At 38.0% G+C, this 23,747-nt stretch overlaps 1 protein-coding gene across 1 annotated transcript; it reads right to left on the bottom strand.

Moving 5' to 3' along the window:
• Positions 1-5,612: 5,612 nt before the first annotated feature.
• Positions 5,613-6,599, bottom strand: b3galt1b (UDP-Gal:betaGlcNAc beta 1,3-galactosyltransferase, polypeptide 1b). Its single transcript, XM_062431466.1, has one exon. It carries the CDS (start codon positions 6,597-6,599, stop codon positions 5,613-5,615), a length of 987 nt encoding a protein of 328 aa, XP_062287450.1.
• Positions 6,600-23,747: the final 17,148 nt, after the last annotated feature.

Genomic DNA, 23,747 nt, shown 5'->3' with positions numbered 1-23,747 from the left:
CCTCTGTGTTCAGCAAAGCTCTCATTATTTATTTAAACAAAGAAAGTATTTTTTTTCTCACGTCATTTTGTTGCCACAGTGAAAACAAATTTGCTTTGACTCGCATCTCACTCATGTGTGATGTTTCCCTGAGGACTGTGTCAGAATGTAAGATTTAGTTAATTTATTGGAAAAGCACATTTTCATAACAACATAATGAATGTCTAAAAAGAATGAATTGTATTTCTGTGTCAAGATCTGTTTCACATTGACAAGAAGGGAACCATTTTGCTAGAGTGTGCAGAAAAAAATGAGACCTGGATGCTACTGTGTATAATTTGCTGCTCTCGACAGTGTTAATGCTTCAAAATGCTAGAGGTGCCTTGTTCATTTTTTCTGTGCCTAAGAAAGTCATCAGTGAGTGAGATTCATATAAAGAGCAAAGCCTGCTGATCACCATTTCACAAATGTATAACTCCAGCAATCACACAATTCAAGTGAAGCATCTTAATAACATGATGAGAAGCTACAATGCACTTTTGGGCTGAGTGTATGCACCCGACAAGCAGATGCTTAGCCCTCGGAGACAAGTTAACGTGTGTGCTTTTGTCATCAGACAAATAAAATATAACAGAACATTTAGTCATGTAATCTGCTCTGGATGATGTGTTTTCACATGCCGGGCTATTAGACAAAATCACAACAGTTTAATTTTCTTGCTCTGTCCTGCTGCACTACAAAACTTTTTGCTCCCAAATATATATAGTAGTCACTAAAATGTACTGTATGACAATGCACCTGAAGATGAAACCAAAAGGCAACTATTGAAAGGGCGACGAGCCATTTGTTTGTCCAAAAAAGTCCAGTAGCTCTAAATTATTTTTAAGTATTGAGGTGGTAAATATTAACTTACTGAACTAATTACTAAATTATTTTATGAAGTAATTTGTTTTCTATGTACAGTATGTGTACCATTTCAGCATATTACCCCTGTTCCCTCTCTGTAATCAGCTGATGTCAAATTTGTGACGAGGAGCATCAAATAAAGAATTGCTATTTTAAAAAAGGTGTGGTGTATTTATTATTAGCTGGCTGTGTCATACCATCTCAACTACCACCTGTAAACTTGCCTTTAGTTATGAAATAGAGTTTTAAAATGGTTTGATTTTATAGATTTTGGCTGCAGGAAGATTTGTCACTTTCTCCTTATTGCAACATTTGGCCAGTATGGCTTTAAATAGCTGAAAGATTTTAAATTATGTAGGACTATAAAACAACCTTCTCTGCTATCAAATACAAACAGTATAAATGTGTAAATTATTATTACTGATGGGAACAGTTGATACATGTAAAAACCTTATGCAAATCTGTAACTGAGGGAAAACAGGCACAGAGTAAAAGCAGTAATATTACTTTAATTATTCAAGTATTTGTTTTTTAATATAAAAAACATACAATATATAACAACAACCCCTTGCGGGATAGATGCTTTCACAGTAGATGTCACATTAGCTTATAATACTACAAAACATCTGAGAGAAAGAAATGAAAATGCGACTATGAAAGTCACATTTTTCTGAGAAACACAAAAAACTTTCCATGATGTCAGTAGCAGTCAGTAATCACTGATATGCCAGATACATTTGATAATACAGTCTGTAATGTTCTTAGCTACTGTACAGGTAAACTTATACTTGCACGACATGTATTTCTCCTGGTGCGTGAAGTTGATGAGTTGAAATAGCTGCTGACATACATCATAAAAACCAAGAGCAGCAGCTGGATTAATGAGGAGCTAGTAACTGAAATGAACGATTACCTGATGTATGAAAAATGCATTTAAAAACCAAAGTATACATTTGACATTTTTAAAGAGAAGAGGCTGTGAAATTAAGAAATGTAAACAAAAACTTAGGCAAAGTCATAATAAAAGAGCATCCAGCAAATTCAGCTACATGGTTTGATTGATTATTATCAATATTTAAGACTTTTTCTAAAATTATTGATTGGAAAATACCAATTATCTTTCGACTTGGTCTGATTGGAGATTGATACAGAACAGATCACCTTCTCAATCTTTCTGTGAAAAGATTGAGAAGGAGAGCAGCAGCTGACCTTGTTTGTTGTTGGATTAAATTGTGATGACCCCTGCTGAAATAAAAACCCAACGACACAGCAACGTGTTCACCACCAGACACGCACTTCAGGCACAAGTTAACCCTCTCAGAGAATTTCACCCTCACTGCTTAACTAAAACTTATTAGCAACCCACCCCTTGTTTTCATGTAGCTAGTGGCAGGTATTTAAACACTGAAAACCAGCAGATTTGTAAAGTTACCCGTAACAACTGACAATAACCCAAATGAATTCAACCCAAAAGGGGAAAAGCCACTACTGCCAACAGGGGAATCTCTGTACATGCATCAGGTCAATATAACTTAGCTTCCGTTTGGCACCTGACAATCTGACAATGGGTCAAAAACCAACACTTTCAAAGAAAAAAAGCAACACATGGTGTATCTCCCAAGAATCAGAGCAAAAGCAGAGATGCTCTGGCAAACATAGCACGCAGCCAAAACCAGACCAAACTGCCTAATCACTATATGCAACACCATGTGCTCGCTGCTACCTGAGGCACAAACAAGTGTGAAGTTTTAACAAAAGGGATTTATATTTAAATAAAGCAAATAACTTAAAATGGACCTACTATGCTAATTTCCTACATTTAAATTTGGTGACTCCATTAGAGTAGCTTTGCATGATTAATAGTTTAAAAAATGCCTTATTTATCTTATACTGGCTCTTTATGCAGCCCCTCTGTCTATTAACAGACAGTCTTAGCTCCTGTCTCTTTAACACTGCCCTCCTGATGATTTGATTGGTCAGTTTTCTGGAAGCCTGCTGAATGGCAGCTCTATCAGTCATGTTAAGTTACCATTGATGCAAATCCAACATTTCAAGCTTTATTGCTTTATATTAAAAGCTTTAGAGTACTAAATAATTGGAGAATGTTGAAGAATTTACAGGAAGTGTAAAATGTTTCTGAATTAGTTTCTTAAGTGGCGCTAAAAACTGGTCAACACAACATATAGAGCAATTCTTTCAGTGGATCAGTTAGAAATAATGCAAGTAGGAATAGTAAAAGCACAAACAGTCACAGTGATGATGATGTTTGATGAAGAGCTGCAGACAACCAGCACACCTCTAACAGCAAAACAACTTAATTTACTTTGCCGTGTTGTGTAATGGAATGACACTCAGTGTACCAGCTCGACTAGTCATGAAACACAATGGGAAAATACCGTAATGTTAGCAGAACGGAACAATGAACTTGTGCGCTGTGTGGAGCAGATGACTATACAAAGAAATTCATCACAAACCAGTGCTGGCTTGGACTGAAAGAGGAGAAAAACTGTTGCAAGCCGAGCATATGTTAACTTCATTATTTGACACTTTGGCAACGTTTAATATGAACATCAGACAATGTAACATCATATATATGACTGAAAATAAGGAAAAGCATATTAGGTCCCCTTTAAGGAATCAACTGAGGACACGGTGTGGGGTATGGATATCAGTGCAGTCAGTGGTGTAAAGTGTGTATTAATGGTGTGCGTTGTATGTGTGGGCTGTAAAATACAAAACCTGAACAAAACTAAGGCAGCAACATAACAAGACAAAATAAATTAAACAAAACAGGTGCCTGAAGAGAGAAGGGGGTGAAAGCTGCAGCAAGAGAGAGAGAGAGAGAGCTACCAGCTGCATCCAGGCTTTATAAACCTGGGAACACTGTAGGCCCTCACGTGTTCCCAGTTGCGCTAATGACACACCTGTAGAGACAGAACACACAGACAGGTGAATCACACAGCAAAGCAAAGATGACAGCAGGGGTCATCACAAGATTTACATTTGCATTGTCATTTTTCAGCAACTTGTCTGTCATTTGTAAATGACCACTTTAAAATGTATAATATTACAGATTTATTACGGTAATTTGATGCTTTATTGATTCCTGCACAGAACATCTCTTTTGGCTTATATCACTGCAGGAAGATCAGCATGCTGAGTCAGCAGCCATGAAACTAGTGGAGATTCAATGTCCCACTCAAGGACACTTTAGCATAGCAGAAAGATTTTAGTGTGAGGGCTTGTCCCAAAGTTGTCTGGGTGAAACACTGTCCCTACACATTAGGCCACACTACTTAGGTTCACATATGTCTGTCTTTAAGGGAACATATCATGCACATTTCCAGGTGTATATTTATATTCAAGCCTCGACTACAATATCTTCCTAAAATGTCCTTATTTATGTTATAATCACCCTTTATACAGACCCTTACTCCAGCCTCCGTCTGAAAGAGGCTGTTTAAGCTCCTGTCTCATTAAGGCTCCCCTCCTGATGAGCCCACTTTGTTCTGACTGGTTAGCCTTCTGACTTCTGGCAGCTCCAGAAGCCAACATAAACAAACAATAGTAGTATGATTGCATTTGTTTTACTCAGTTACTCAAAATGAAAACTTCTCAAATACATCCATACAAGCCCAAATCCAATCCGAAATATGCGTGTGGACAACATGAATGACCCATGGAACAACCTTAACAAGGGCTACCAACAGATGGCTGTTTGTGGGCATGCCCAAACAATCTGATGTCATGTTGAGTAGGTGGGAAAGGTAACACTGCAATCAGAGTAAGCATTACTACACAAGTTCACCTCAAGCTTTGGACCTTTGACTTTGTTTGACATAGACATTCAACATCATAACAGTATTAAACCATGATATGTCCCCTTTAAAACAATACTGACATGCCCATATGTACAATGAAAATGTTTATTGTCGCTGTGATTAATCCCCTTTTAAAGTGATTCCAATGTTAGTTATGGGGGACAAAATCTACAGGCCTTGTTCTGTGTGAAAGAAAATTCCACCATTCAGCTGATATGAGGCCACATCAGTCTCAGTCAAATGTAGTGATTCTCTTTCAAAGTTAAAATGTTTTAGTCTGAAATTCCCTCCATGTGTTTTTATGAGGTGTTTCACTGCTGAACCACAGCAGATGAACAGTAATACGACGTTTGAATTTGGTACTAAAACATCATAAAATCTTATTCAGACCGCTAAAGCCCTAAACTAGCTTTGATTGAATTTGTGCATTTTAACAACAGATTTTGTCCCACATCTCTTACATTGAAATTGCTTTAGGAATAGATTGATAGGAGGAAAAATTATGTAGAACTCTTTCATTATACATATGGACATGGAGATGGACTTGCAAAATTATGAACCTGTCCTGTAATGCTAAAAAGTGATTGATTTAATGCATGTAAAGAATGCTCTGCTTATGTTCAACCTGGTAATGACTTCCAATAACACCACAGCTTAATTGTGCATGAGAATACATGCTTTACAGGCCTCATGCATTCATTAACAACCATGAGGTGTAATCAGCAGAAATAGACATATAGATGGCTGTTAATGAAAACATGTCATGAAACAGAGACTCGCAGCAGCCCTCAATATTTTTGTTGTTGTTTTTTTGTTTAATATACATTACTCAGTGTGTGACTGATGAAGTTTGAAAGGAGAAAAAGGCAAAACAAAGTTATTATTTTTCATTGGTCCACCTGTCCCCTAACATCTCAGGTGCTTCTTGCTGGACATGTCATTCCAAATGCAGTGCATCTCCTCTGGGGAAATCTGGTGGACGGTGATAACCCGCCTGTACCTGCAGAGACTGTAGGCCATTTTCCAGTGATTAAAACCACTGTTCTGATAAGGGTGTATACCCAGCTTACGCAAACACAGTCCCACATACACATCCTCCAGGTGCAACAGTCTTGTGTGTAAGGAAGTCTTGTAGATCAACTCAGCTACATCTGCTGAGAACACGTATCCAGTGCCCGAGCAGAAAGGTGGGTATTTACTGTCAGGATACAGGTCTCTGGACATGTACCACTTGCTGCGCATGTCTCTTATAGGACCACCGTTTATTACATAACCGGTGAAATATCTCCTTCTAGGCTTGGTGTTGGGCTTCAGGAGCTTGTAGATCAGATTGTCCATGTTGACAAAGATGTCACTGTCTGTCTTCATGACATACTGTGCTTTGGGGCAGAAGGTAGCCACCCAGCGCATGCCCATCATGGTCTTGAGGGTGAGATTGTGGTAGGAGTCAATGAAGTTCTCCACCACAATGTCATGGAAAATCTGGCTCTCCTGCTCCACCATCTGATTCAGGACGTCATCAGTGTTCCTGCCCAGCAGAAAGATGGTAAGGATGGGGATGTCAGTGAAAGTGCTTTCATCCCCCCAGGTCTCCCGGATGGCTTGCCGCGCATCAAACTCCTTGTGCGTAGTGCTGATGAGGATGACCAGAAATGGAGTGACACTTTCGCACTTCTTCGGCTCATTGATGACAAATTCAAAGGCATGTGGGTTGAGGGGACGGGTGTGGATGTTGGTGAAGGTGATGTTTTTGTGGGGTTTCACAGTCTTCCGTATAGGCAGAGACATCTGGCCGACATAAGTGGATGTTGGGCGAGATATACTCAAATACCACAGAGCGCTTGCCCAGCAGACCACTGTCAACAGGTATAAACATGATACTTTCGAAGGCATTATGCTGCATTTAGGTATATTTTGAGTTGGATCTTATAAGGCTTTCTCTCCATTAGCAATATTTCACCCAGCAAGGCAGCATTAAGCTGCTCCAGCGTACAGTTTGACATTAATTGTCAGTTATGGATTACTTTAGAGAGAAGTGATGCTGTTTGCATTTCAATGCACAGCTCTTAAAAATTGTATGGAAGTCCAATTTCTCTTGTTGACACCGCTGCTTCTCCATTTACATCTGAAAGAGAAAGAAGAGAAATGGAACATTAGCAAAGACAAATTTACACGTGTTTCATTTCATAGTTACAATCTCCTTCAAGAGACTGGGAAGGGAAACTGACTGGTACTGTATGAGATCACATTCACTGACGAACACAGAACACTTGAGAGTCGTCAACATCTATCACTGACAGTTTTGTTTAACCAGCCAGAGCGAAAGCCTCCAATAACATTGCTTTTCAATTACTTTATTACTGTAAACTGAACTAAATGCTCATATGAATAAGGTATAGATTTTGTTTCAGAACTTAACGCAAGATATGACAACATTTTACAAAATTCAATACAAGATCCTCATGCACAGGTTGACATTTCTCAAGAGTGTGAATGGGCTTTAAAAATTTAAACCAAGCAAAAAAAGAAAAGATTTACAAGGTTTGTTGCTCTGTGGCTCAAAAGAGCTGCGGGGTTGGCAGCATTCTGCATGACAGTGCGATATGGTGGCACAAAGGGAACACAGTGCCATGATAAGCTTCCCCCCTGGGGTGCTTTTCTCCCAGATCGTGCAATTTAATGTCTATTTTTTGTGCAGTCATTCTACTGCGTGGACACTGAAGTGACATAAAGCCATTTGTTTGTGCTTTTTGTGCATGTGGCATGTATATGTTGGCATATGAAGCATTTATTCTGGCTTTTAAAGCTGACTTTTTTTTTTATTTAGGAGAAGGCAGAACATCACAGGAGAACAGCCATTATACAATGAAACTATTTCCATCTTCAAAGCTGGAGAGGGGCAAAACCCAGTGAGCAGACAAATGCAACCATAATGACATGATTTGAATTCCATTTAACAATGGACTGCAATTACCTGTGTCCTATACCCATATTATATACCAGGTACTTCACTTAGACTGAAACACAAGCCATTAACTTAAAAGGATGCATACATACTTTGAAAACAATGCCAACTTCTTTCAAGAAAGTCATTTGTCATATGAATTAGTTGCTGTACTTTTATGTCTGGAAACTATGAGAAATATACCTTCTTATCTTGCACTCTGACTGCATTTACATTTCATTTCAATAGATGTTCAAAATATCTAATATTTCACCAAAAATCAGAGAAAAAGTCCTAAAACAAACTTTTTCTTCTTTCCTCTCCTATTAATCATCACCCTTACAATCTGGTGACCCTTTTGAGGGACTCAACCCATAGGTTGGGAATAATTGGACTAAACTAGATAACTGTACTATATAAAGTAGTTCAAACTATAGCTAGCTACAACTCTGTAATTTCCCAGCTTGGGATCCATAAAGTATATCTATCTATCTAACTCCAGCAGCTACAACAGTAACATGCTGCTTACACACAGACTTTTCAGTATTAATAATCTAATAATGTATATAAAATAATATATCAGTCAGAGGGGCCCAAACCACTGCTTTAACTACATTTTGCTACTTATACTTTTACTTAAGTATGACTTTTCATCCAGGGCTTTAACTTTTAATGGAGTATTTTTTACATTACTTTAAATGGTACTTTACTTGACTAAATGGATTTCACACTAAACTTCTTATCTGGAATTTTTACTTCATACTGCTCTGCAATCCTCAGAAGCTGTTCTTTTGTACATTGCTCTAGTAGCGACTCAAGGATCCTGAATTAAACTTTCTACAAGGGAAGCTATCCGCACACTGTTTACAAACCTTGATTGGGACACATGGAAAACCCAAACCTGGGGTAACAAGTGAACAGGAGCCTCACCCCTATCCTGACACTTGCTACAACCGTTAAAGCTAGCTAACTGTCTCATCCATTGTCTTTGTGTAGTTAATGGTGGGGGGTAATTATAAACACACACACACTCTAAATGAGCGGTGTGAAGAAAGCAGCTAGAAGGCTGGCGACCCTCTCACAACCACATGCTCCTGAGCTAAAAGCTTTACCCACCGTTGCTGCCACAAGTCCCCTAGAGGAACCTGCTGCCAAGCCTAACAGAGGAGAAGGTACTCCTGCTCAAACAGACACCAAAATACCCCAGATAGGCCCCACCACAAAGCCCCAGTCAAGTCCAATCAAGCCCACAACAGACAGAAGGGGTCCAGATACCTCTCCTACAACCTGCCCTTACAGGAAGTAACCAGCATTTACAACAACAACCTGACATTCCCCTTCCCAAAACAGTTGGTGAGTAACCACAGCACAGTCCCACAGACAGCTATGACCAAAAAACAACTAGTCTACACTCCTACAAGGCACACCAAATTATGTTCAAGATAATTTACTCCTAATTCTGGATCAATTGAAGCCTCCACTTGTCACAAACCACCTCAATGTGTGTGACCAAGAGGGGAGACAAGTCAGGTTTAAGTGCCAATGAAAATGTTTTATTACAACCTAACTATTTAGAAAAGGCATGAGTGTGCAAAGTAGCTGCATCAATAGTGAATGGAGTGTAGGGATGAGTGAGGCATGTGTGCTGCAAAAGAAAATGCCAAAACAAACCAAGAACCTGCAGAAATGTGGAGCTTAGGAGAAAAACAATGAGTCCAAGCCGGTATTTGTGACCTTGGTAGAGGCCTGGCCAGGTGTCAGCATATTGCCCTAACGACCCTCCCTGACTGCCAGCTCTTGCAGGAAGTGACCAATTGCGCCACAGCAAGCAGAAAGGGAGGGGTCATATCAATACTGATACTGTTGTACTGTAAACTCCAGAATTGATTTTACAACAGGAGGTTATCAGTCTGAGACTGTGTTTTGAAATGATGTTTCTTGTCAATTTATTTTGTAGTGAACACTGTTCCTTAGCGTCTTTCAGCAAAACTTTTAAGTTGGAAGAATATGCTCACAATATCAGACTTTTCCTCTTTTGAAATTACTATTAGATCTCATAGGATTCACAGAAGCAACAGTTTATTCAAACACAGCACAGAAGCGATAATTTCTAATAACCAGAGGAGGTGAGAGAGTCAGGAGTGGAGACAGAATGACAGACCAAGCAGTTACTGTTTTCCCTGAGGTTAATAATCTAGTGAAAAACACAAACCTACACATAAACAAGCCACATACAATGTACACATGTTCAAATACACAATAACTAAAGCCAGCTGGTAGCAAGTAGTCACATTGTCACTTTGAAATTTGACTTTCCAGGCTGAAGCAAAAACATTTATGAGACAGAAATGAGGCAATGAGACACTTCATTTGGCTGCCAGTCTGTAAAACGTGAACTCTAGAAGCTTTTTCAAAACAAGCATTTCTAAGCTTGTCTGGATCTCTTATGTGCACACATACACCATCAGATTAAATAGACTGCTCAATCTGTCCCTGTGACTGACGCAGAGAAACCTACATTTTACAACTTGCTAACGTCTATCATTCATTTGTTTGAAATGAGCTGAGGATGCTTTAACTGAAGTGAGATTAATTACATAATGTCTTGTTGCTCCACTATCTGTGACAAGCGATGACTCATGTACTGAGCTCAAACAAGTGGCTGAGGGAGAGCTCAGTACCGTCATGTACTTTGACAGTCAAACAATCAAACCAAAAGATAAATCACTAGTCTGTGTGATGATGATAGTCATGATAATTGTGTATCATTCAGTGCTGTGATTCCCCATATCACTTAGGTAAAAATCAGAACAATCTAATAATACTGGAGATTAAAATTTGTACAACCTTCATCTGCTTGGAAAAACACTGTTTTCACTAGAGATGAATTTGGACTATTTAAGCCACACATTAAACCAAAAATGTGTTCTCTACTTTGTTTAACAGATCATTAGGTATACATTACTGAAAAATGGGCCTAATGCATCTTAAGAGGCACTTAAAAGTGATTTAATATGTGTGGCATTTAACAAATTTGTCTTTAAAATTTGAATGAAACTAAAATTGCTTACATTTCTTAGATGTTTCTCTTTGGTACAAACCAAATGAATCTGATTGGTCCAGACCTGTCATACAATTCTTGATGGGGAGAAACACTTGTCAGACTTAGAATAATAATGTCTTAAAGGAGTGGTACAAAGTGTACAATTATATTCTGAGGCTCTACTAGTACATCTTTGCATGATTTACAGATCAATAACTCCTTATGCAGCCCCTCAGTTCAGCCTCTGCCTTAAACAGGCTGTTTCAGCTCCTATCTAATTGAGACCCCCCCTCCCAATGAGCCTACTGTGTTCTCATTGGCCAGCTCTCAGAAACTGTGCAAACAATCTGATATCATCATGAGGAGAAAGTAGAAGTAACATTGCAATTTCACCTCAAGTTTGAGAACTCTGACCATTTTTAACATGGACCTTCATCATCATAACAGTATAGAAATAACATGAAATCACAAAAAGCATTGTAATGTCCCCTTAAAAAACAAACAGTATGACACAGAACAGTATGACACAGAAATCAACTAACTTAAAAATATAGCTAAATACTCAACTTAATACAAAACTCATATTCTATTCATTATTATCATGGATTTCCAATTTACTATCTATCACTGTTTTACCTTGCACAAAGCTGCTTCAGGGGCTTTCTGCAGGTCTCTGTCCAGTAGTTTGGTTGCACCTCACAGGTAACATCACTTACTGTAGGCTATAATATTCTGTTCACTTGAGAGAGAACTTAGAGAAGCTAAGGCATCCTCTTACTAACAGTGTTTCTCTGCAGCTTTGTTAGTCAGGCATTTAAATTGACTCCTAGTGGTAAGATAAATACATTTTGAATAGATTTGTTATAGCTCTGACTGCTATTTGTTACAGGGGTCAGACTCAGTTGTCTGCATGTGTGGAAGCCTTGATGAGGCCTGTGTTTAGGTTACTGTAGCATGGAGCTGAGCCTGCAGGCAGGCAGCTAGACCTTTGCAGAACTATTATTACAATCAGTCTGGATGTCAAACTGGGAGTCAGTCATAAAATCTCCTGCTCTGTGTGACCAGATTGGGCTGATGACTGGCAGAAAGGATACTAAAATATAAAATGACCTATATTATACAGGGAGGAACAGGTGCACACAGTAACGCATTTGAGCATTGGACTTTCAGGACATGAAATACACTACAGAAACACAAGGGAGGGAAATAAAAAAGGGGAAAATAATTAGCCTATACTGGCAACAGAGACCCAATTTATCATGATTTATTATATAGCAAGACATAAACTTGTATGGGGAGCGCGGCACAAAGACAGTCATTCATCATGACATGACATTTCTTTCTCCAAGCCTCTGGGTTGACTGTTTGGTGGGCTGATTTCTAAAAAGGGCTATTACACTCTCCTCGGCACACAACAAAAATATTTTGATTCATGGCCCCATGACGATCTATAGACAGGTCTCTGAAGTGTTTTTCCAATAACAACGTCTCTGAGCTAATAGATTGCCAGATTGAATTAACTGGTTCATACAAAGCTAGAGTACTGGGGAGAGCCAAAAATTTAAATTGATTATCCTTGCTTTCATTTGACATACCACTCTTTGAATATTGCTGATTGTCTTTTTCATCACACAACACACCAATAGCAGAGATTTAGAGATACCAGTATTAATTCTAATAACAGATGCTTTGCATTTTAATATCTTATGCACTCTGCATGAAGACAACAGTCTATCTACACCTTGCTGTTTTAATATAAAGATCTCTGTTGCTTTATATTTAGTGTTCAGTGAAATATGAATGGCATTATCAGGGTTTTTATTAAAGTGTATTCATTTTGTTGACTCTTCTCCTCAGGACTTTTACAATCCTGGCATGAAATAAGCCTATAATGTTTGCATTTTGTCACTAAAGTCTTAAATCTCCTTGCCCAGCATTACAGTATGTTGCTGAAAGCTGAGATTTTATCGACCCTGGAAAAAAATATGTTTTTTTCCCCCACAACATTTACTTAAATCTATTTACATTTTATGAGTCATTTTTCTGGTACTCTATTACTACATGAAACATAATTCAAACAAAAAAGCCAAGTTTAAAATAATTTTTTTCAACTTTTGCACCACTGTAGATCCCTTAAATACAAGCTTGTACAGCTTTTTCATCACCCCGTCTCTATAAATGCTCCATTCCAGACAGACTGCTGTGTACTCTGAGATTTGTTGCTCTGGAAACACAGATGGCTTTAATATATCAACTGAAAACACACACTTCCTCTAAATAATGTAGTCCTTTTGTAAACATGAGCGTGTCCTCAGCAGCCTACTGTACATGCAACCATTCCACATATTCATTATCTTACTACTCTTATTTTCTGCTCATTTATTGTCATGTATATTGTAGCAACATTTCTGTCTTTATTTATTTTGTATGTGCTGTGAATATTATTATTTTTTAACTTACTCTTCTTTTTTAATTCATGCAGTTTTTATTGCAAACTATCTTTTTTCTGAAGGCTATTTTTCTTTCAAAATACATTTCCCTTACTGACCATTTTGATTTGTAGTGGCATCTTTCATCTCAGTGTCTTTGTCAATTTGGACTAACAAGACAAGCAAGCAGCACATGTGTAATTGGTTGTATATGAGGTAAAACACAATTGTACCAAAATATAAAATATATCAATGAATACACAATGTATTATAGATATTGTATTTATTTATATGATTATTTATTTCATATTGTCTTCTTTATTTAATATTGAACAGTTTGAGTTGTAGAGCACATATGCAACAGGGACTGCCTAATAATGTTCTGCATCACTGTGTCTCTGGCTCTGCCGAGGGAGATGGTAGGTTTGAAATCAGACAAAAAAATCTGATTCTCTGTATACCTACACAGTCCTGTCTTTTTTATTGCTTCCTGGCTGAAACATTAGGGGAATATCGTCATTTACATATTTTATGCTTAAGGCTTAATCTAAATTGTGTTCTGTTATCATAGCGAGCCAAACAATGGAGGAAAATCTATTCAGAGAATTAAATGAGTGAAGCTACATTAAGCTGAATGAAAAGTTTTGACAAACTGAAAAACACAAAACTGGAATCACTGTTACTTTATTCCACAGGGAGAAAAAATCTGCCAGTGTGTGACGAAAATTAACATCAGTTAATTTATACTCAAAGTGAATATATCTCTAAAGCTAATATGTGTGAATTCCTTTTATATATAATGTCATTATTATTATTATTATTAATATTAATAATAATATTATTATGGAACAAGTTAAACTATACAATATACATTGGTTTTATAATGGGCTATATTTAAATTTCCCATGTTACTACAAATATGCCGAATTAAGGAATTGAGGTGTAACACTAAATCTCTACACAGGCATCACAGGAGTGACCAATCAGGTTTCATTATCACACAAAGACAATTAAATCAAAAGGGAATACAAGGTCTTTGTGCTGCTTTTCAATTCATTAATTGTTGGACTGAGGGGGAGTTAAAATGTGAGAAACTACAAAGAACTGACTGTTCAATAAACCCCTGCCCTGAACAAAGCTTAGCAGCCGAAAGGCCTGTCAAGCTTTGGATTTCTTCTTCTTCTGAAAAGGCATGTATGGGGCTCAAACGATGCTCAGCATTTTTAAGAGTTTGGAGGGTGTTCTTTTTTTAGCCTTTCCAAAACCAAAAACACAAGAGCTCAAATGTAAAGAATGGATTCTGCAAGTCAAGGCAAGGCAAGGCAGCTTTATTTATATAGCACATTCCATACACAGGGGCAACTCAATGTGCTTTACATAAAAACAAACATTTAACAGTAAGAATTGGAAACAAAAAACATACAATTTGAAAGATGCAGTGTGGCTTTCTGCCGAGATGTAAGATACATTTATTAGCATGCCTGGCTAACTAGCTTACTACACTGCCTACACCTACAAGACCAATGGCATTGCATTTAGAAGAAAATAACAGATACTTTTTCTTATCATGCTTACATTACTAGGGCTAACAAGCTATATGCAACAAGAACAATGCTGTTTCTTTATTTCCATGTATCATCAAATGGTGAGGATGCTTGACTCGTTTGGGAAATGTAATTTTAGCCTCACTTTTGTAGCAGAATATATCATGTATGAAGTGGTCATCAATTGTATATTAAAGACTTACAGGGTTTTAGTTTTAAAACAAGCCAGCTGTAGACATTGAAAAATCAGGTAGAAACAGATGTTTCAACCAACTCATGAAGTCCTCCTTTTGTTTACCTTGGTTGTAAATTAATGATTCACTGTTTCACTGTTTTTTAGAAAATTTGCCACAATTATCACTGCGAAGCATATGTGCTGTGCAAGGGAAAGCTTCACAGGTGTAGCAACAGTAATTATGAATCAGTTGTCATCAATCTGACAACCCGGTCTCTTATATAACGTTTACTAATTTGCAACAGGAAATAACATAATGAGAAAAATCTTTTTTAATTGAACATCTGCCACCAATCCGTGCTTACAGCTCCTTAAAGATGATTTCCAGTTTGTATGGTTAGGTTTAGGCACTCAAAACACTAAAGTACATGTAAGATTGTTTAAATATTGTACAAGTTAAAAAGAAGATGACTGGATGTGTTTATGCTATTAAAATCTAACCAAACCCCTCATCTTTAGCTGACCGTAGTGCTTTGTTGCTTATTAACCTAACCACATGTGGGATTCAGGGTGCAAACTCTGGTCTAAGTAGGGTGTACATGTGCGGTACATATCTCTCAAAATGTATTTAGGAAAACAAATTTTAAATGCAAATTCTAGTTATTTCACAATAAGCGTCACCAGCCAGTTTGTTGTGCTATATTTTGAATAGGAGTTGGTTTCTACTTCCAATATATTTAATTGTTCATTAACATGATATAGTCCTCTAGCAACCTCAAATCCTGTGGGACTGTACTTATTAACAAGGTAGAACATGAAACTTCAGAGGGTTCCTATACCTTCAGACACTTGCTGGTAAAAGTGTTGTTGCTAATTTTAAGCCTGGGCACAGCAGAGGCTGTAAATAAATCATTAGCAGTGTCGGAAACAATACAATTAATTTCCAGGTTTTACTGGGAGATGACAGGCAGGTTGTCGTTGGCAGAGGAGTAATAACAGTGACAGAGGAACTAGAGGAGTTATAAAGAGAAGGGACAAAGATCCTGGCTATCAATGGTTACAGCGGGGACTTCTGCCATCAGGTGTTGCAGAAAAATAGTGATGAGGCAGGGTGAGGTAAATGTTTTCAAAGGAGAGTTGAAGATGAACAGGAAACTGGCGTCTGGCTGGGATGATGCCAGCATTTTTTCTCCCTGAACAGATGCTGCCCAGTGCCACAGTTCTTTGTTCCCTTCTCCAAAGGCACCTGGTGTTGTATGCACACAGCATAAAAATGCTCACCTTGATGCCAGTAAAGGACATGTTGTAGTGGGAAAAAAAAACAACTTCTAACCAGTTTTAAGCCATCAATGATCCACTCCAATTTTGATGAGCTGCTTTGTAAACTTTGTAAACAATGATGAAACAAAGAGAGCTACTTTAACATTTTTCATTAGAAATTCAGGGCTCAGTTTGAAGTCTGTAAAGTACTGGAGGTGTCTCATTATTATGCCCGACTGGCTTGATGGATATTTCATGCCACAGCACTAGATAGTGATGCTGAGAAATTGTCAAGAAATGTGAGAAATGCAATGCGAGCTTTCTCTTCATTACCAGTTACATAGCCACTGTCAGGAATGAGCTAATAACTAATAGTCATTTCTCAGTTTATGACAGACAAAAGAGTCTGAAAATGGATTATACAATTTATTACACTTAGTAGATGCAATAGAAATACTATCCATAATAATAATACAGTTAATTAAAATTATTTCGTTTAGAAAGGCTATTTGTACATCAGTGGGGTCCTCTGCTCTGCATCAATCAGATCAAATGCTTTGTGAACTAATGTGTTGGCCTTTGTACTAGTCACTGAAAACAGCAAGTGGATGATTTATCTATTCACAGCCTCGTTGTAAGGACTAAATAATAAGCAATAGATAAATGTTGTGAATAAGATAAGTAAATAATCTAATTGTAAAAATAATTAGTTATTTGTTTAATTTAAAAAAAAATTGTACATACAATATTTAAAGCTGATATAAACAATATTTTTATTATCTTTTTAAACATCATTTTAATAATTAAAAAATCACTCCAAATAAATGTTGCCGGATGCATAAATAAGCAACTATTAACTTAACTTAAAGGACCAGTGTGTAGGATTACTGGCATCTAGTGGTGAGGTTGCAGATTGCAACCAACTGAATACACCCCTCATTCCCTCTCCCCTTCCAAACGTGTTGTAGATATAAAGGGCTCATTCTAAGATGATAACACAACAATTCTTTTTTTCAGGTTACTATACACTAATTAAAACATACTTATGAATATTAGATTAAATTTCTGCCTATTCCGTTCTGCTAGATGCCACTAAATTCTACACACTGGACCTTTAAAAGGTAATACAATAAGACATCAAACTTAATTTGGCTGTTGCCAAGTGGACAAAAAATGCAGGTTCAAGACTCATGTCAGTAAATGTATTAGGAATTCTTCTTGTGTCCGAATACATTTGCTGTTTATAACTCAGGACTGTAAAAAAGACAAATACGGTTAGATCCTTGTGCTCCACATACAGTGCATCCGGAAAGTATTCACACCCCTTCACTTCCTCCACATTTTGTTATGTTACAGCCTTATTCCAAAATTGATTAAATTCCTTTTTTTTCTTATCAATCTACACACAATACCCCATAATGACAAAGTGAAAAAGGTTTTTTAGATTTTTTTGCAAATTTATTAAAAATAAAAAATTGAAATATTGCATGTACTTAAGTATTCCCACCCTTTACTCAGTACTTTGTTGAGGCACCCTTGGCAGCGATTACAGCCTCAAGTTGTCTTGGGTATGAAGCTATAAGCTTAGCACACCTGTATTTGGGGTATTTCTCCCATTCTTCACTGCAGATCCTCTCAAGCTCTGTCAGGTTAGATGGTGAGCGTCACTGCACAGCTATTTTCAGGTTTTTCCAGAGATGTTCAATCGGGTTCAAGTCTGGGCTGTGGCTGGGCCATTCACAGACTTGTCCCGAAGCCACTCCTTCGTTGTCTTGGCTGTGTGCTTAGGGCCTGTTGGAAAGTAAACCTTCGCCCCAGTCTGAGGTCCTGAGCGCTCTGGAACAGGTTTTCAAGGATCTCTCTGTACTTTGCTCCATTCATCTTTCCCTAGATCTGGACTTGTCTCCCAGTTCCTGCTGCTGAAAAACATCCCCACAGCATGATGCTGCCACCACCATGCTTTACCGTAGGGATGGTATTAGCGAGGTGATGAGAGGTGCCTGGTTTCCTCCAGATGTGACGCTTGGCATTCCGGCCAAAGAGAGTCTGAGAGTCCTTTAGGTGCCTTCCGGCAAACTCCAAGTGGGCTGTCGTGCCTTTTATTAAGTAGAGGCTTCCTTCTGGCCACTCTACCATAAAGGCCTGATTGGTGGAGTGCTGTAGAGATGGTTGTCCTTCTGGAAGGTTCTCCCATCTCCACAGAGGAACACTGGCAGTGATAGTCACTGTCAGAGTGACTATCGGGTTCTTGGTCACCTCACTGACCAAGGCCCTTATCCCCCGATTGCTCAGTTTGGCTGGGAGGCCAGCTCTAGGAAGAGTCCTGGTGTTTCCAAACGTCTTCTATTTACGAATGATGGAGACCACTGTGCTCTTCGGGACCTTCAATGCTGCAGACATTTTTTTGTACCCTTCCCCAGATCTGTGCCTCGGTACAATCCTGTCTCGAAGGTCTACAGACAATTCCTTTGACTTCATGGCTTGGTTTCTGCTCTGACATGCACTGTCAACAGTGGGACCTTATATAGACAGGTGTGTGTCTTTCCAAATCATGTCCAATCAATTGAATTTACTTCAAGTTCTAGAAACATCTCAAGGATGATCAGTGGAAACAGGATGCCCCTGAGCTCAATTTTGAGTGTCATAGCAAAGGGAATGAATATTAATGTACATGCGATATTTCAGTTTTTATTTTTAATACATTTGCAAGAATTTCTAAAAAATCGTTTTCGCTTCGTTAATATGGGGTATTGTGTATAGATTGATGAGAATAAAAAGGAATTGAATTTTGGAATAAAGCTGTAACATAACAAAATGTGGGGGAAGTGAAGGGGTGTGAATACTCTCCAGATGCACTGGAAATAAAATTTGCACATATTTGGTATGAGTTTTGCTTGCACACCTCCATCTCACTGCTATGCATGAACACTTTAGATGCTCAGCTTCTCACAATTGTCCAGGAAACTCTGTTTCTATTCAACAAACCATCCCTTGCAGTAAAATATAACAAAGGGAAAAGAGACACAATACTAGATTTAAATATATGTTGTGGGAAAAGCAAACAGCAACAACATTACAAACAACAACGTAACTTTGCTAAAGCTAAAATATAACCTTTTTTTCTTGGTTATGTTGTCTTCCTGCGTGCAGTACATTTATTTGAATATGACTGAAATAGTGCTAATGTTTTATGGTTCTGATGAGCAGGTTGGCACCTTGCATGGCCGCTTCTGCCATCAGTGTATGAATGTGTTTGTGAATGGGTGAATTTTGCCATATAGCATAAAGCACTTTGAGTGGTCAGAAGATGAGAAAGGTGCGATATAAATGCAGTCCATTTACCATTAATGAAAACATGTTGCTGGAGTCCGGGGTGAAAATAATTCACGTGAAGGTGAAGAAAAATACGCATTTTCTATGCTGTAATAATGTTAATACAAGATTGATAACAGGCACACAGTGAAAAACAAAAGTGACTCTCTTCCATAAAAGACATCCAGTGTGTGGCTAGTGTGCCCAACGTTATCCTCTGTATTGACCTGAGTCCTGTCCTGTCTGTTTCTGTGTCTTGTCCCAATTAATATGATGGGTGTGCCTGTCATAACTGTGGCCAAGACACTAAATAAACAGGACTTGACATTGCACAGAACAGCAATTAAACTCCAAACCTCTGATCCCTCTCAAACCCATGTGACTGTGCTGCCTCTGAAAATTAAATACTGACGAGCATGTCATCTCTTCTTTTAACCAACGATCTCAAGACTTCACAGAATTTTACTTTTAAAATATTATTTAAAAATACATTAAAATATGCAGAGAAATTAATGCTTTTATGTGTGTAGCCCATTAGACACTATGTGAGCAGTATGATGACACGTGATGGTTTCTTTGTTAATTATTTCTTAGAGGTTACTCCATGACACAAGTTGGAATAGGTGTATAAGGATAGGTGGTGCTAGAGGAAATCCTATAACACATTATTTTTATAGATTTAACCCTAACCCTAACCTCCATCAGACTCAAGCAGTAAGTAAACACCTGCTGAAGTTAGGGATGACTATGACTGAGTACGAATGATGAGCACTTTGCTGTACATGACTTGATTGGTCTGTTCTAGACCAGCATAAATAAAACAAGTATAGATGCTGTTGTAGATACAGTATGTACAAGAAAATATGCTGCGAAAGACACTAAACAGCTTAAAGATGAAATTGAGATTTTCAACGATTGCTTTGTTAGCAAGAGAGAGTTTTTCCAAAGAAAATCTGAAACTAATTTATATATGTATAACTGTCTACTGTCTGATTACTGTACTGTCTGAATATTTAGAGTGCGGACAATTAACGTATAATGCCGGCATAAGTTATGTGTTATGGCCCCTTTAATATTGGGTATCTGCTGAGTCCCTATGTCAATCAATCAATCAGAATTTATTCATATAGCACTTTTCATACAATAAAATGTAGCATAAAGTGTATTACATATTAACAGCAAGCAAAAGCATAGAGGCAAAACCAAAATCCACACACACGCACGCGCACACACACACACACACACACACACACACACACACACACACACACACACACACACACACACACACACACTTTCTCTCACACATAAAACATGCATACACATATAAAGTCTGATCCAATAACTGTATTTACATAGCAGCATAAGGATATGCAATATTGACAAAATATGTTTCTGGCACAAATAACAGGTATTACCAATAAAATTGGACTAATGAAGTTGAAAGAAGATGAAATAACAGATTTGTTTGCCTCGGAGCTTTGGAGCTTAAAGCATCAGCGTATTTTGCCAATCAGGGTGTCAGACCTCAGAATTACTCACACTGCTATGCCCAAATAATTTTTCCCATTTTCACACTACCACTAATTTTCACTCTCATATGTGTGGGCTTCAGCCCCCCTAAAATATTCTTAAGCCCCCCTAAATAATTTTATGTTCATTTATTAATTCTTTTTTTTTTTTTTTTTTACAAAAAAGGGCAGACAAATTCAATATAATGTGGCCAGAATATGAGTTCAAATAAATAATCATATAACCAGTCATTATCAACTTAAATAAGATCATAAATCTTAGTTTCCCTTCACTTCATAGCGGAGGGTAGAGAGTCCGAGTCAGTGCGTCTTTATCCAATCCATTCCACTTGTTCCTATAGAGCACACCCACATCACAGAAATCCAGTCCACGTTTTCCAGGTTGCACTCTCTACCTGGGTACCTGCAGCATGTGTGAGCGGAGCATACAGAAGCAACTAGAGTAGCATTAGGATAAGGTGACCAGACGTCCCCGATTTCCGGGGACAGTCCCCGTTTTGGGTGACCTGTCCCCGGTCAAAGCTGTCCCCGAAAATGTCCCCGATTTTGACACTGATTGGGGGAAAAATGCGCCTAGATAAAATTACCAGTTATTACGGTAGCCATTTAACGCATCTCCAGAGAAGACGTCGTATGACGTACAGACGTCAACAACAATCTAGAGGCGGCAAAAAGGAGAGAAAAGTAGACCAGCGGCCGCGATAAATGCCATGGTATGTTGTGTATGAACTTATTTACTTTGTGTGAACTGGCAGTAGATTTGGCTGTGTGTGTATGTGTGTGTGTGTGTGTCTGAAGTGATGTAACGTTAAAGTAAGTATGATTGTTTATCTGAACTGAAGACCTGAGACTCGTTAAAATAATACATTCATTAATAATAAGTCAATGGCTCTTCTTCTTCTTACTAGAGGTGTATTTTGTTGTGACTTTTTTGTACTATTTGGGCCAGGCCAACGGCTGCAGGAACTGAATCAGAATAATACAGATAGAACTGATCATAACTCTGCCATTTAGCTTATCTTACACATGTGAAATAGGAGACACATATATGATTACAGGAGAATTAAGATCAAACAACACTCAAGTATATGACTTGAGTGTTAACAATATATTCTTCAATATATTGAAAATATATTGTCTCAAGTATAACTGGTTTCAATATTAGCAACTAAACTGACGCCGTAGCGGTTGTCATGGCAACTAACATAGCGCCGTAGCGGTTGTCATGGCAACTAACATAGCGCCGTAGCGATCATCATAGCAACTAAGCTAGCACCGTAGCGATCGTCATTTAGTGCACTTTACATACAATAATCACATACAACGCCAAATAGTGAACTCACCCTCCTCAAGGACGCACATGAGCACACAATGACACATCTTATTACACTTTGCCACCCTTAAAAACAGACGACATTCTTTGATGCTTCCACCCACCAAGTAACTGCCAATTGTAGCCATGTTATTTTAAAATGGTGTACTTTGTGGGAACACAGTGCTCTTTTTTTGCATACAGTTTTCGATAATACATGTGGGCTCTTAATGAATAAGAAGCATTGGTTGAATACGGCACTGTAGCTATGTGGATTTTTTCTTTTTTTGTTGTTGTTAATGCTGTAAACATACAGTACTTCCTGTGTTTGTTGTTGTACTGTGTTAAAAATGTAATGGTGGCCTAAAACATTTACACAGTAAAGTATCTGTTAAATCTGTCCAAAAAGTGGAATAGCAGTTTCTCAGTTTTTGTTAACTGTTTGTGAAATTAAACGTTTGCTCACATCCTGTGCATCTCCTGGGGGCTAAGCCCCCCCTGTCCTTAAAACCTAGTGACGCCCCTGTCAGGAGGAGTTTCTAAAGCTCATTCAAACACACTCACACAGTCTTCAGGAGCAATTTGTGGTTCAGTATGTTGCCCAAGGACAATTGTGAACTGGAAGAGCCGGGGATTGAAGCACCAATCTTCCAATTAGAAGTTATTATGCCGAAGATTGTGTTACACAAAATGCCAACTGCATATATAAAAATCACTTCTCAAATGTCAAGCAAGCACAACTTTGAGTGATGTGTCCAATGTTACAGAGAGTGCCCTGGATTTTCAGCATTAGCACACAACCAGGAAATAAATTGCATGAGGGCTATTCAGGCATTGGTTCTGGCACATACTGTAGGTTCGCAGACATCATCAGGCACAACCAAGCCTTGACATATCCAGAAAAATTATTCTAATTTTTTTTTACTCTGGAAATAAAAATGTAATGCCTTGTGGCTCAAGTGTTCTCTTATATATGTATGTCTTATATATGAATATGACTCATTTAATTAAAATAATTTAATAAGTCAATCTGTATTTAAAAAATATACATCAAAGGAATTTTAAAAACCTTCCAACGTATAGTACAGTATTTACAGTAAATGTGATAAGTTATGGGAAAACTGGTAATGGTACTTATTCAATAACACTACAGTATGGACAATATTCTGAAAATAAATCATTTTGAGCTACAGACAAGTGTCAGTATCTTTAGCTGGCTTGACTTCTACACTGGAGCTGAGAGTGCCTCCATTTCCATCACCCCTCTCTGTTTCCAACAGTTACGTAATTCTGAGACATGACTTGTGTTACTCTGTGTGTAATGCAGCAGTTTAAAAAAAAGACTGATTTGACTGACAAAATGGGAGTAGACTCAGGGGCTTCTCAACTGATTTTTCAAATCACCGATGCTTTGGGGGCAAGCCAAGTAATCACATCAATAATCAAAATGCAGCTTTACTAAAAAGGGTAAAAAAAATTGCTATGGAAAC

This window comes from Scomber scombrus, chromosome 13, assembly GCF_963691925.1.
Source record: "Scomber scombrus chromosome 13, fScoSco1.1, whole genome shotgun sequence".
Lineage (NCBI taxonomy): Eukaryota > Metazoa > Chordata > Actinopteri > Scombriformes > Scombridae > Scomber > Scomber scombrus.
The sequence above is the reverse complement of the archived record's forward strand: the minus strand, read 5'-3'. Positions and strand labels throughout refer to the sequence as shown.